At 42.7% G+C, this 15,204-nt stretch overlaps 1 protein-coding gene and 1 long non-coding RNA gene across 4 annotated transcripts in view; one reads left to right on the plus strand and one right to left on the minus strand.

Moving 5' to 3' along the window:
- LOC116085245 overlaps positions 1-2,743 on the minus strand; it is an 8,200-nt gene extending 5,457 nt beyond the window's left edge. Inside the window, exon 1 of the long non-coding RNA XR_004116460.1 lies at positions 1,965-2,743. This is a non-coding gene — a long non-coding RNA (uncharacterized LOC116085245). The remainder of the gene's footprint in view (positions 1-1,964) is intronic.
- A 159-nt stretch (positions 2,744-2,902) lies between these two features.
- The window catches only part of Wdfy2 (WD repeat and FYVE domain containing 2), a 131,413-nt gene continuing 119,111 nt past the window's right edge, over positions 2,903-15,204 (plus strand). For all 3 annotated transcript variants that reach the window (XM_031362669.1, XM_031362671.1, XM_031362668.1), the window contains exon 1: positions 2,903-3,281. In XM_031362669.1, coding sequence (XP_031218529.1) covers positions 3,145-3,281 — 137 coding nt within the window. In that variant the 5' untranslated portion in view covers positions 2,903-3,144. The remainder of the gene's footprint in view (positions 3,282-15,204) is intronic.

The following is a 15,204-nucleotide window of genomic DNA, read 5'->3' on the forward strand; positions in this document are numbered from 1 at the left end:
TTTTTGTTGTTGTTTTGAAAAGGGTCTTTCTGCATAGCCTTGGCTGTCCTATAAATCACTCTGTAGACCAGGCTGGCTTTGAACTCACAGTGAACCACAGCCACAGCCTAGGGCTTAGAATGCATGTTTTCTAGTGTTCCTGATTGAAATTCAAGGCATTCTTCTGAAGAAACATGATTATCATGTTTCTTGTAACATGATGCTTGTATACTGTAGAGATTTTGAAAGCATGTCTTCCAATAAGCAATGTATAATTGAATTGGTAAGAAAATTCAAGTCTCAAACTGAATTCTAAATTGACTTACAAAATGAAAGACACAGTTACCTCTAAGTTTTTATTCTCAGCCTTTTGATGTTTGAAAAGCTGAGGCTTTCACAGCAGGGTGGTCTGCCCTGACTGGTGACCTATGCCCCTCACTAGTAATCCATTTCTCTCCTTTGCCTTGAGAGAAAGGTGCCACCTCCACCCTTTTTCTTTAACTTCTTCCAATTCCTTATATCTTTCTCTCATCCTATAGAACAGTTCTTTGCTAGGTATAGGGATTATTCCTCTAAAGAATCTTCACCTCTTCTTCCTTCCTTTATAACCATTTTGTAAATTGGCACTAGGATAACTTACAGGTGGCAAAGATAGGACTGAAGCAGTTTCAGCAATTTGCTTCAGGACACTTGTGAAGTACTCATGTCCCATGTCATTCCTTTGGATTAGAACACCAATTCCTCGATCTCCACAGCCCTTTTTATCTTTCCTCAGTTGGCCCCTGCTTCTAAATTCCTACTGGAAGGTGGGTGTATAGCTATCCATTACTTAACTTCTATTTATGACTGACCCACTACTTCTGTGGGTCTCAGAATGCTGTATGCAATTGAATTCCTAGGTATTTCATCAGATGACTCCAGGGCCCCAGATCCCCACCTAGTCTTTTATTACCAGTTTTGCTTGTGGAATGTGCCAGAAAAAAAAAAAAAAAACCACATACTGTTTGTTAATAAAATGGTTTGTGGAGTCTTCTGTGACCCTTCCTTCCCTTGTCTGACACCCTTTCACAACTGGCCATCCACGAGTGAGAAGTTAATCAAAAGAAATCATTTAAATCCAATTATTAGAAATAGCCTTGATAGTAGGTTACAAAAGATGGTTTTAGCAACTAAGATCATTTGTTAGAAGACCTGGGTTTAAATCCAAGCACTCATATTGTGGCTCACAATAGGTTGTAAATCCAGTTTCAGAGGGTCCATGTCTTCTGACCTTGATGGGCTCCTGCACACATGAGGCACACATATACACACACGTAATATAAAATAAAGAAAGAATAGTCCTCTTGGGATTGTAGAGATGACCTAGCAGTTAAGAGAACTGGACACTCTTCCAAAACTACATTTGATTCACAGCACCCACTGGGAGCTCATAACTGTTGATAACTCCAGTTCCAGGGATCTAGGGACACACTTGGCAAATGGACATACATGAAGCCAAAACAGCCTTCAGATCTCTTTATTCCTTTCTCTCCCAATTCTGTGCGGCCACTAATCTGATTATTTCCTGTAAGTGGAATCAAAATAAATGAACAGGAGCTGGTGAGATGGCTCAGCGGGTAAGAGCACTGACTGCTCTACCGAAGGTCCTGAGTTCAAATCCCAGCAACCACATGGTGGCTCACAATCACCTGTAATGAGATCTGATGCCCTCTTCTGGTGCTGTCTGAAGACAGCTACAGTGTCCTTAATTATTAATAATAAATAAATCTTAAAAAAAAACAACAAAAAAAACAAAATAAATGATCCTTTATGATTGGTTCTTTTCATTTAGCATTTTGCTTTCAAGGTTTGCCTTGCTTTGCTATGCTAATGCACATCACAGATATCTAGTAATCCACAGGTTCTTTTGGACCTGACAGTAGCAGTGTTTATCCCTTAAAGCAATACTACATTTTCCCCCCAAAGAAACTGTTTTATATCCCCACCTGAAGTGTATAAAGGAGTTCCGATTTTCCCATAGCCCAGTCAACATTTATCCTCCTTATTGCAGTCATCCTATATTCTATTGTGATTGTATTAACTGTCTATTGTCACTGGAAAAGCAAAGATGTTGAATTGCTAGGGATTGGAAACAAGACTGGACAAAAAGACATAGGTTCAACTGTGAGTCCTTTAGTCATAACATCACGAGAAGGTTGATACCGTGCTCTCTAAATTCCTTCAAAGAAGCTTGTATGAACGTCTCTTCTTTCTCTGCCCTCATACCTCATTCCAACCGGTGGCAGTGTGACCCCGGGAGAAGTCTTGTTCAGCGGGGCCTGCTATTTAGTTCTCCCCCTTAGATACTATTTCTGCCTCTGACTTGGGCAATAACTCACAGAACAGACTGAGCTTCGTTTGCTCACACCTCTCCTGGGCTGAGAAGTGAGCGTTACTGCTTCCTAGAATAAGGACGTTGAGGATGGAGGAAACTACAACACCCAAGAGTCCACGCGGTGCTGGCAAGAGCCGCTTAGCTACGGCTGACAGCACAGCGCCCTCTCCGGTGTGTGATTGTTAAAACTTAGAGGTGAGTCATCTGCGCGCATGCACACTCTCGTTCCAAATAGTTTAGCGTCTGTCCTTCCTGCAGGCGCTTTTCCGGTCCCGCTGACGTAGGCTTTTCCCCGCCCCATTCTCAGAGTCTGGAGAGGGTGGGGCTCTGGGCAAGCGCATTCACAGAGTTTTAGGAGGGAGGGGACGAAGCTTTGGGTGTGGAAGGCAGAGTAGAGGACTGCGGGACGCATGCGTCCTGGAGGCGCTGCCCTCCTCAGTGGGTTACTGGTGGCGGGGCGGAAGTGGCTGCTAGGCTGACGCACGCGCATTGGCTGCTAGTGCCCATCCTCCGGAAGTGGGTTGGCCGCCCTGGTACAGGCCCCGCCCCCGCCCCGCCCCCTGCTCCCCGCCCCCTACTCTCTTAGGTGGCGCCGGCTTGCGGCCGGTGTGGCGGCGGTGTTGGCTCTAGAAGCCGGACCGGGCACATTCACTGTACAGGCGGCAGGGCTATGATCGCCGGCTCCCAAAGGCCCGCTCCGCATCTCAGCACGATCCTGAGCGCAAGCCTGAGCATTCTCTTCAGCCAAGTCCCCCGGCGCGTTCGGCTGCTCCCCGGGCGCGCCCCCTCCGATGGCGGCGGAGATCCAGCCCCAGCCACTGACCCGCAAGCCGATCCTGCTGCAGCGGGTCGAGGGGTCGCAGGAGGTGGTCAACATGGCGGTGATTGTACCTAAAGAAGAGGGTGTCATCAGCGTCTCGGAGGACAGGTACTGACTAAGCGCCCCTGTGCGCCGTGGAGGTCCGGCCCTGGCTTGGTGGGAGTGTAGACCGCACCTACGGGTTCAGTTCCGAGCGCGGTGGCCTTGGCCTCAGCAACTGGCTCCTGGGAGTCTGAGTGGCCCTTGGGTTAACCGTGCAGGAGACACCAGACCTGGTCCAGTTTTGGGGATGGGAGGGACAGAGGGAGGAGCCGCTCGGCTTTGCAGGTGTTTTAGCTAGTAGGACCTCCATGCACTGGGATGTTTTGGAGGCGCTGCTAGTTAGTTGATCCAGTTCTTGGTTACCCAAATGAGAAAGAGAACGTATATATGTGTATCTCCTGAATCTCTGTATCTCCAGGACATCTTTCACCGAACTTGAGGACTTGTTAAATTGTGAAGAGAGTAACTTTGGGCTTCTGTGTGTGGTGCCTTCCTTTCCTAAAAGTTTATGTCTTGGAGCTCAAGGGGAAGTGACTGGAAGTTGCAAGGGATCACTTTTGCAGACAACTGCTTGAGTTCCTTCCCTTTGCTTACTTCCTTTCCGATTGCTTAATTTGCAGAAGTAGCTCTGGTTCTGCCTTCAGTATTCCCCCTTGCATTGCGTTTTTGATTTCCAGAGGAATGCCACTTGAATATAGGAACTAGGGTAATATATCTGAAATTACTATTTGGGTACTATCTACAAGCATTTTAAAAACAATTGTGCCGGGCAGTGGTGGCGCACGCCTTTAATCCCAGCACTTGGGAGGCAGAGGCAGGCGGATTTCTGAGTTCGAGACCAACCTGGTCTACAGAGTGTGTTCCAGGACAGCCAGGGCTATACAGAGAAGCCACAAAACAAACAAAACAAAACAATTGTAGCATGGTAGAGGTATGTAACTGTCTGGGTTTTTAGCTTCAGCTGGGTAGGTAGGTTTTCTTATTATAAGTCGGTACCATGCAGAGGTAGAGTCATTCTGCGACTCTTAAAACTGAAAAGATAGAGCAAAAAGTGTTCACTTTAAAAAAAAAATCATTTCAGCACCTTCTATAATGTAAATTCAAACATTTTTACTTGATTTGTTTCTTAGGTTCTTGCTACATGTGTATATTACATATCTACTTCTGCATCATTCCTGATATAAATGGCACATGCTTCATTTCCTATGCAGTTATGTGGGGAAACATTGCCAACATATGTTAGTGACAGTCCGGGAAGAATTGAAGACACTGATTGACGTGGATGTGGGAGCCTTTTGAAATTTGTAAAGAAGTCTTATGACAGTGTTTAATTTTTTCCTTTGGGGCAACATGCTTAGACTTCATTAGGCTGTTTCTGGGCTTAAAATTTGTCAAAGGGTTATCTTTTTAGACTATTTTCCATAAAATATATTGAAGGGATATATTGATGAATTTATCCCTTTCCAGTACTAGCGATGAATTTGATTCCCAATTTGTTAGCAATTCATTCGTAAATTCATTAAATCCAATCAGAAGAGGATAAAGCTTGTTCAGAGCTCAGCTCCATAATTTTAGTTGAGAAACATCTGATTCCCATTTCAATGTGTTTTCCTCGAAGGAAACAACTTTAGTGGAGGTAATATTCGGTGTCTAGAGAAGCTAAAGTATATGTGAAGAAAGTAAAGAGTAAGTTTCAGTTCACCGTAGCACAAAGGAAGTGCGGTGTCTGATGGTCCTTCACTTTCTGGTTTTGCAGTGCACACAACAGAATTTGTCTTACTGTGGCATGACTGTGAAAGGCCCTGCAGTCATTCTGGGTCCTTGCCTCTGTAAATTTTACGACTCAGGCTGACAGGTCTATGTTTCTTTGGGTCGGTCAACCATGAATGTAGCTGTTTTAAGGCAGTTTTAGTTATGGTTTTCCCTAAAAGAAAGAATTGATCTGCGTTCCTACTTTTCAAAGGCAGTGTTAGTGTTGCTTGATGTAATGCTAACGATAGGAAGATAGAATACTGATTTTCATCAACACTTACAAAACCATTACCATTAGCTGCTTTGCCAGTTCATTACTGAACCATGAGGGTCAGCTGCAAAGAGTGGGCTGTAGCATTGGACTTAGGAAATCCTAGCTCCCCTTCTCCATTTGGACTCATTGGAGCCTTTATCTGTACTTTTGAAAAAGCTTGACATTTTTGTTTTAAGCAGTGATATACCTATGTTATGTCTGTTTTGTCTTCTGTGAGTTTTCTACGGAGAACTCACTGTGTCCCTTACTGACTAGTGATCTACCTAGTACCTGGCACACAGGAGTTCCTCACTACTTGTTTTCTCAGTGCGTAGTATAGGACCTCCCTCCGCCCCATATCTGAAAGCCCAGTACTTTACTATTCTGGATTAGTTGGTGTTTGTGGAGTGAGTATTTGGATGCCTTGTGAAAACCTTATGTAGACAATAGAAGTGTTGGTCTAGGTGGCCTTTAGACAGGTTCAACCCAAGCACTGAGAATCCAAGCATTGTGTCAGTCATCCCAGCAGACGGTAAAGTTCCTAGTGTGTGCTCACCGAGAGCGTGTGCGAGCAGTGATGATAATGACTAAGTCTCTTCAAGGTGCTCACAAAGTTGAGTCGCAGAAATTTTAGAGTGTAGGTTTTGTTTTGTGTGTGTGTGGTGCTAGGGATGGAGTTCTGAAGTCTGGACAGGTATGCTCTACTACTGAGTCACACCCCCAGGCGAAGAACATTATGTAATAAAACCGTTACATTTAAGATAGAGTATTGAAAAGAGACCTTTCTAGTGGGGAAGAGTGGCTGGGCTCCACAGCCCCTGTTGTTGGCTAAGTCTCCTTTCCTTTGGAGGATTGTTAGACTTGACGTAGTTTTCATTCCCGGCCTTCTCTCACTAGTGAGCTGGTGGCTCTCAAACCTTCAAGCTAAAGAGTAGGTGAAAGAAACCTTTGCTTTCACTTCACTGAGGCACAGTTGGGGCAACTTGGAACTTTACTTGATATCAAAAGAGGAAACATAGAGAAAATAAGAAATAAAATAAACAAACTGAGTGGCTAGTCAAGCTTTCTGCCCTGATGCAGAACCTATTCCCAGAACTCACTGTCCTCGCAAGGGCTTTGGTTGTAACCAGGTTAACCAGTTTACAAAGACTACACCAAACTGTGGGATCTAAGGTCCCTCATTTCCCTCCTTTTCAGGCTGCCCTTTCTAGGCTAATGGTGTTTCAGTGGTCCTTGCGTAAGAGCTTCATCTGGGTTGGGCTAGCTCAGTGCTTAAGGCCACTTGCTGCTCTTGCAGAGGACTCTGGTTTGATTCTCAACACCCACATGGTAGCTCTCTACTGCCTATAACTCCTGTGCCAGCGGAGAAATGGATCCAGTGCACATACACACATGCAAGCAAAACACTAATAAATACATACAAAATAAAAATAGATAGCCAGTCAGTGGTGGTGCATACCTTTAATCCCGGCATTCAGGAGCCAGAGGGAAGCAAATCTCTGAGTTTGAGGCCAGCCTGGTTTAGAATGAGTTTCAGGACAGCCAGGGCTACACAGAGAAACCCTGTCTTGAAAAACCAAACTAAATATTTAAAAAGAGGAGAAAAGTGGGTTGAAAAAGAACATCATGACAGACCAATGTGCTCTGTTTTGATCAAGACTTTGTAATTTACAAGGGATGTCTTGTTTAGTAGAGTCTTAGGTGAAGACAGCCAGAGGGACCTCTGTCCAGGTAGGGCCCAGCCCTGTCAGATGCTTATCTTTGGCACTAGTTAGGTTTCTGTGGCTGTAATAAAGACAAAGCAACTTGGGGAAGACAGGGTTTATTTGAAGCATGAAGTCAGGACTGGGACCTAGAGGTAGCAGTTAAAGCAGAGAGGCCTTGGAGGAGTGCTGCTTACTGGCTTGCTCTCCTCAAAGCTTGCTCAACCTGCTTTCTTATACAGCTCAGAACCTGCCCACAGGTACCACACCCACAGTGGGCTGGACCCTTTCACACGAACCATTAATTAAGAAAATGCCATCTCAGTGTTGCCCACAGGCCAGTCTAGTGGAGGCATTTTATCAATTGAGGATCTCTTTTCCCAGATGGTTCTAGCCTGTGTCAAGTTGACAAACTCATCAGCACACCTTCCTATGTTCATTATATACATACTTTAACCCAGGACAGCTATCTTACCATACAGAGTCTCTGTGGTTAGAAGGTAAGACTGGAGCAGCCTATGCTAGTTAGAACTCAGCTCTGAGTGTTGCCATACTTCGGGGAATTCGGAGGACGAGTGGCTCCAGAGGAGTAACTAAAGCCAAAAAGGGAAGAAAAAAAATTTCAGAAACTCCTGGGTGTAAACATTGGAATTCTTTTTCTGGATAAAATGACATGTGGAAACGGGTGGGCATGGAAGCCTTGTGAGAGGGAACCAGAGGGAGGGCAGCCTAGTTTGATTCCCGCTAAAACACTATGCCAGAAATGTCTTGGGGAGGAAAGGTTTTCTTTGGCTTACTGGTCCAGTCACAGCCCGCTATCCTGGGCAGTCAGGGCACAAGCTCCAGACCAACTGAAGCAGAGCTGACTGGCCTGTTCGGCTCCTTTTCTTACACAGCAAGGACCACCTGCCTTGGGGTGGCACTGCTCACAATGGGTTGAGCCCCTCCCCATCAGTCATTAATTAGGAAAATGCCACCTAGACTAGTCTATAGGCCAACCTGATGGAAGCAGTTCCCCAATTGAGGTTTCCTTTCCCCAGTTGACCTTAGTTTGTGTCAAGGTGACCAAAACCAACTAGCACCGAGAGGTTAAGTACTGGAAAGGGGACCTTGGGGAACTCCCTCAAACTTTGACTATTGAGCCTTTTCAGCAGCTTCCTTTAGGGTAGAACTCATGAATAATAAGGGTCAGATTTATATCTCTGGAGAAGGAAACCTGATGCCCAGTGGTTGGTACTAAGGACTTTGTCAGTTCCTTAAGTGAACTCCTGACTCTGAGTTGTAATTGCTCCAGTTTCCCCTAAACAGATACTTAAAACTGAGCCTCAGAGAAACTTAGCAGCTTACAGTAGGCTGGGAAAACCAGTCTTCCTGGGATGGAGATGCCAATGAGCTGGTACTAGAGTGGGGCTTTATTTCTATCTTTAAAGTTTTAAGCTTCTCCCTCTCAGCTATTGTGTTTCTAAATGGCCTTATGATGGGTAAGGGCAGGGGATGTATCCTTGATGGGCCCATGCCTAGGTGTGCCACCAAGAGATCACACCATGCAACAGATCTAGAGCAAGAGCTTTAGAGGGGAGGCTGGAGTGGGGACATGAATGAGAGATAGAGACAGATGGACAGAATGAACAAGACAGGAAATGAGAGAGGGAGGGGAAGGAGGAGAGGGGGACAGAAGGAAGGGGGGTGTTAATCGATCTGTGGTGTCTGGGGCCTTTTATGACCGCACCTGTTGGTGGCTGGTGATAACATAAGCTGATGCTGCTGAGTTACTGGAAGGCGGGGTGGTGGAGCATCTAATTTGCCACACCTTAAATACTTAATTTTATTTTGAAAAGATAGGTAAGACTTTTATTTCATCTTATAAATCCTCATAGTGTTGGCTTATTTGTTACTAATTCTTTCACTGTGAAGTGAAATTGTACCAATGCATAAACTGCAGTGATGGAGTTTTATATACTATGGATTTTATGATACTTGCATAAAAGGTGTAAAATTAGTGAACTTTCACCCCTGCACTAGATTTATCATTTCAGATCTGCACTAGATCCATCATTTCAGATCTGCACTAGAGATCTATCATTTGGCACTAATACTCCTGCTTTCAAGTCCCAAGGGAGTGTACTTCATGGGATTGTTGAAAGTGAGGCCTTTATTCTGCTTTCAAGTCAGGCCCAGGGTCTGCAGATGGGCTGCCTGAGTGGACCCGAGGTCAGGAGCAGGATGACTCTAAGATCTTCGTGGGAAAGCACCCGTCCATGTTCAGCTTACTAAGGTAGCCTCAAAGACTGCTGATGGATCTGAGTTTCTTTTATACTGTGGAACCAGATTTTCTGTAGCACTGTACAGATTTTAATCACTGGAATTGCAACACCAGAAAGTGCTAGGGTGGCACTTCTGAGGCTCCTAACATGAATGATTTTGAGACTATGATACATACCCCTAAAACAGAAGTGAAAGAAAAATCCAGAAGACACTTGAGAGAGATAATCGTGTCCAAGCAAAAGAGATCAAGACTTTGAAAAGCAATCCTTCTTTTTATTTACACAGTATCTTCCTTCTCATAACTGTTTTTTGCTTTGCCTTTTGGCATAGAGAGAGGGACATTGTTTTGTCTTGATGTCATTAAACAAGAGTTGGAAGGAATAGGGATGTCGTTCAGTTGGTGGGAGCCCTGGATCCACTGGAGAATCAAAGTGGGTGTGGCAGCGTACACCTGCAGTCCCTGCTCCTGGGAGATGGAAGCAAGAGGACCAGGAGCTCAGGGTCAGCCCTGGCTACATATGGATTTCAGGTTTAGAGTTTGGAGAAAATTAAGCCACATTATGGCACTAGAAGTTAGTAAACTATAATTTCAGATAGAAGTATTTATGCATACTGTAGCACTAAACTAAATGGTATACAGTATATACTTGCTTGCCTGATATATAAGGGCCACTAAGGGGCTCTTCAGTGTACTTACATTGTTAGAGAATCAGTCTGTTGAAGGGACAACATTTTGTATGACTAGGTCTCCTGAGGAGAGTGCTACATATAGAAATCCCCTGACACACAGCCTGACTTCCTGGTGCAGCTTCTGCAAGCCAAATATTTCAGTGACCTTTTTTCCCTTTCCAGAGGCAGTAGACCTCTTGGTTCATATGCTTCACTTAATTATTAATAAAAATTAATCCAGGGTTCTGAGAGATAGCCAATAAGTCCAAAAGAGTAAAGCAAGTTGCTTCCTTGTCCTCTGTAGCATTTGCTGCTTTGTGCTCTTCTGTTTTTAATATGAAATTCTTGGAAAAGTCCCAGGGTGGGGGCTGAGCTCTGAGCCAAGTCCATTTCCCCTCACACTGAGTCTCCTCATCTTGGAAAAGGAGGGGATATGTGTCTCAGAGCCACTTCGTGCCCTTGGGGTGCCTGGATGGACAAAGTCCCTGCAGCCACCTCACCCTGAGATCACATGTGAGAAAGAATGCAGTGGGAAGGACGCAAGTGGCATGCTTGTGTGAAATTGTCCCGGTTCATGGAGCAACAGGCAAGCAATGCGTTGGAGCTTTTGGACAGCAGTGGTTATTCTTGGCAGCATTCTTCCAGATGTATTTGTTTTGTTTTGGTGCCTAATACCCAGTTGAACAGGATTCACTACATTTCTGCTTTTAGGTTTATCCTTAAGTTTCAAGTAGTGAGCATTTAGTTCTGGGTAGCTTGCTAGCACCCAGTCAGCACCTGAGTGGGCGGAGTACTGTTTTGGAAAAACTCTTTGACCACAAATCAAGTTTTAGTACCTTTTTCCGGCCCCCATCTCATCCCTCCCTCAAAGAACTGGAGCAGGGAGTCATATCAGAGCCAGCTCTGACCTTGGCATTTCCTGGGTTTCCATGCTGTGAGCTGGTGGCCATCTCATATGACAAGCACACTGAAGTCCTGACCACATGCCTTTTGATTAATTTCCTGACCCATTAGTGGTTTGGGAACCAGAGTTTGCAGTTCAGCGCTCTAGAGGAACTGCTCAGGTCTTTTCTCTGCCTTTATAGTTTTTAGTTTTGTGGTTTTGTTTTTTTAAGAATATGAAACACAATCAGGTATGGTCGCGCATGCCTTTAATCCTAGCACTCTTCAGGCAGAGGTGGGTGAATTTATGTGAGTCTGGGGCAGGCCTGGTCACATAGTGAGTTCCAGGTCAGTGTGAGTGCTGTATACAGAGACTCTGTCTCAACAAAACGAAACAAAAGATATAAAATGCAGCTTAACTTGGGGGCTTATACCATGTGAGTCAACTCCTACCCCTGGTCTTTCTTGGGATTAAAGTCCTACTAGACGACCTCTTCCCTGATGTTCCCTGCCTTTCTGAAATTCCCACTGTAGTTATGGAATTAATCTGGTTTGAATGGAAGTGGAGATCATAGAAAGCTGAGAATGCAGCAAGCCTCGTAGTTTGAGTGGCCTTTTAGCTTCCTGAGGTATGTTTCCTTATTACTGACTTAGTACCTGAAAAATGATGCATGTCACCTAATTGTGGATGTCATTGCTCACCTCTGTATGAGGAAACTTTTCTTTGTAGCTGAGCAGATCTCTGTAGTGTAATGCAACGTAAAGATTTTAGTGTGTTCTTTTTGTAACTATATTTTTTAAAAATTGAAATTAAAATTATTTTTATACAGTATATTTTGATCTCAGTTTCTCTTCCCAAATTTCCTCTCAGACCCTGTCCACCTCCCCACCCTTCCAACTTCAGGCCTTTTCTTTTTTTTTTTTTTCTCTTTTAAGAAAACAGCATCTTTAATTTTTAGTGACCAACTTAATTTTAAGCAATCATAATATTTCTTCTGGAATAGTCTTAATAAATACAGTTTCCACTACCATAAAGAATGCCTGCCCATAGATATTAGCACAGTGACTGTTGTTATATATTACCTTCCAATAGGTTTCCTAAGGCAGGCTTTAAAAGTACGATTATAATCATTCACGTTCGTATAATTGCCCCCACTTAAAACTGTGCCAGGAGCTAGCTAGTCTTTAACTGTCTTTAACATTTTCTTTCCTTCAGTATTCACTCACTGCCTGGCCTGTATGATCTGGGCCATGATCCCCTTTATCTTTTTCACTTGTCTTGTTGTTCTTGCTGACTTCAAGTACTGTGTGAACTGGATTGGGAATGGGTGGTGCAGTAGAAATCATGGTCTTATTCCTGATTTTAGTGCTTTGAGTTTTTCTGTTTCTCAGATGTTCACAGTGGGCTTGCAGTATATTGCCTTTATTATTTTGAGATATGTTCCTTCTGTTCCTAGATTCTCTAGGACTTTTATCATGGAAGGATGTTGGATTTTGTTGTCATTTAATGAGATGATCATGTGGTTTGTGTCCTTGAGTATATTTATGTGATGAATTAAATTTATTGATTTAATTTTATTGAGCCATCCCTGCATCTCTGGGATGAAGCTGACTGGATCATGATGGATGATCTTTTTAATGTTCTTGAGTTCACTTGGCAAATATTTTATTGAGAACTTTTGGGTCCATGTTCATCAGAGATACTGTCCTAACTTATTTCTTTTTTTTGTTGGGTCCTTGTCTGGTTTTGTTATCAGGGTAATACTGGCTTTGTAAAAAGAATTTGGAAATTTTCATGTCTTTAACAGAATAATCTCAGTAGTATTGGTATTTGTTTTTCTTTGAAGGTCTGGTTGAATTTTGTGCTGAATTCTTCTGGCCTTTGCTATTTTCAGTTTGGAGATTTTTAATTTCTGGTTCATTTTCATTGAATGTTAAGGGTTTATTTAAGTAATTTATTTCATCTTATTTTTCCTGTTAATAGGCCATATACATCTAGAAATTCATCCATTCTCTTTTAGATTTTCTAGTTCTGTGGTCTACAGGTCTTTAAAATGTCTTTATAAGTCTCTGAATCTCCTCAGTGCCTGTTGTGATGTCTCCTTTTCATCTCTAACTTTATCATTTGGATCCCTGCTTTCTTTCTTTTGGTTAATTTGGCTAAAGACTTTCCAGCATTGTTAATCTTTCCAAAGAATGGACTCTGTTTCATTAATTCTTTGTATTGTTTTTTGTTTGTTTGTTTCAATTTCATTAAGTTTATCCCTAATTTTGATGATCTTGTCCAGACTACTGTGTTTGGGTATTCTTTGTTTTGTTTTTCCAAGGCCTTCAGATGTATTGTTAAATTATTAACTTGACCCCCCCCATTTTTTTTTATGTAGGTCCTTGTTGTACCCCATAGGTGTTTATATTTTATTCAATTTTAGGAAATTTTAAATTTTCTTCTTGATTTCTTCCTTGACCCAGTTGCCATTTTGTAGTGTTGGTAGGTTTCTCTGTGTAGCCCTGGCTAACTTGGAACTCTGTAGACCAGGCTATTCTTGAACTCATAGAGATCTGCCTGCCTCTGCCTCCCAAGTACTTGGACTAAAGGTGTGCGCCACCACTGCCTTCCTGATTTCCATGAGTTTATATGTTTTCTTTAAGTTTTATTGTGGTTGATACCCAGCTTCATTTCTTTGCACTCAGATGGAATACAGGGTGCTATTTCAGTTTTCCTATATTTGTTGTAATTGCTTTGTGTCCCAGTATGTGGTAGATTTTGGAGAAAGTTTATGGGCTGCTGAGAAGAATGTGTTCTGTAGTGTTGGGTGGAACGATCTGTGGGTGTCTGTTAGGTTCATGTGATTTGACATCATTCAAGTCCAGAGTTTCCCTGTTTAGGTTTTCTAAATGACCTGTCTGTTGGTGAGAGCCAGGTATTGAAATACCCACTTACCACTGTATCGGTATTGGTGTGTGTGTGTGTGTGTGTGTGTGTGTGTGTGTGTGTGTGTGTGTTTAACAAGTCTACTATAGTTTCTTTTATGAAATTGGGTGCTCTGGTTGGTGCATATATATTTAGAATTATAATATCTTGTTGGTGGATTTTTTTTCTTTAATGAAGCTAAAATGTCCCTCCTTATCTCCTCTGACTAGTTTTGTTTGAGGTGTATTTCATCAGATACTAGAATAGCTACAACAAACTTGTTTCTTAGTTCCATTTACTTGGAATACCATTTTCCATTCTTTTAGCTTAAGGTGTTGTTTGTTGTTGATAGTAAGGAATGCTTCTTAAGCAGCAGAAAAAAAGGTGGGTCCTATTTTCTAATCCAAACTAATAGTCTATGTATTGAATTGAGACCATCAATATTCAGAGTTGAAATATTGAAAGGCAAATGTATTGTCTGTTCTCCTTTTTTTTTTTTTAACCTCTATTTAGGACATAACCAAGGACATTTCCAACTACTAGCCAAGGACACAAATCTTGGCTCCTGTCCCTAAATCTGCTTGAGCAGTTTCTATCTTTCCATTGATGTATTTCTGTATCACACACTTCATTGTACTTTTTTGAGACAGAGTCTCTCATTGAACCTGGAATTCACTGATTGGCTAGACTGGCTGGCCAGTAATTTTTAGGAATCCTCCTTTCTTACCTACCCAGCTTTGGGATTAGTAATTGTGTTCTGCTAAGACAGGCAAGCATAGGAGACAGTTTAATGTATGCTGGGGCCCCCATTTGGTTTTGGGTTATGCACACTCCCTCTCTTTTACTAATATACTTGGTAGCCCACTTTTCACTTACAAGTACTATATTCACTCATTCCCCTCCAAACAATGTATCTGACAACTTCAGAAGCATCTTAGTCTCCTCCTACCTGCATCAGGTATACACATGCCATTTCTCAACAATAGTGTCAGTTTTTCTAACCCTGATAACAATCAAGTTTGCAGTTTCTATTCAAGTGTATTCTCAGCATATCTGGGTGTGAATGCTAGAAGGACTAATCTAGCCTGAACTAGTTTGAGGTGTAGGTATACAGTAAAACAAACTGTGTCCTCTAGTAGCATTTTTGGCAGAGTCTCCTTTTATCTTTTTATTGCCTGTACATAACTGATCATGCATATGTTAAAATCAGGTGCATTATAGGAAGGGTTGTGCACAGTAAGAAAAGGGAGTATAGGACCTAATCTATCAGTAATGGTAGAGAACCCCAAACTATGTCCCTTAGTAGAACCAACCCCCCTGCCTCCTCTTTAGACCCCATAAAAAGAGACCCCAGTCAGAAGCCTGGGCCCTAGAATAGGTTCATTCCTGTGGCCTGCTATCAATCTTGACAGTGTGTCTTCTTTAATCTGTACTATTGTTTTGCTCCAAATAAAGTTTCCCTTGCTTCTTTGCAGATGTAAATGTGCCCTTATTTTCAATTCTTTGGTAAGAGGCGCTATGTTTAAAGAGACCATGTACTAGTTACCTTGAAAA

The sequence above is a fragment of the Mastomys coucha genome, unplaced genomic scaffold, assembly GCF_008632895.1.
Source record: "Mastomys coucha isolate ucsf_1 unplaced genomic scaffold, UCSF_Mcou_1 pScaffold9, whole genome shotgun sequence".
Classification (NCBI taxonomy): Eukaryota; Metazoa; Chordata; class Mammalia; order Rodentia; family Muridae; genus Mastomys; species Mastomys coucha.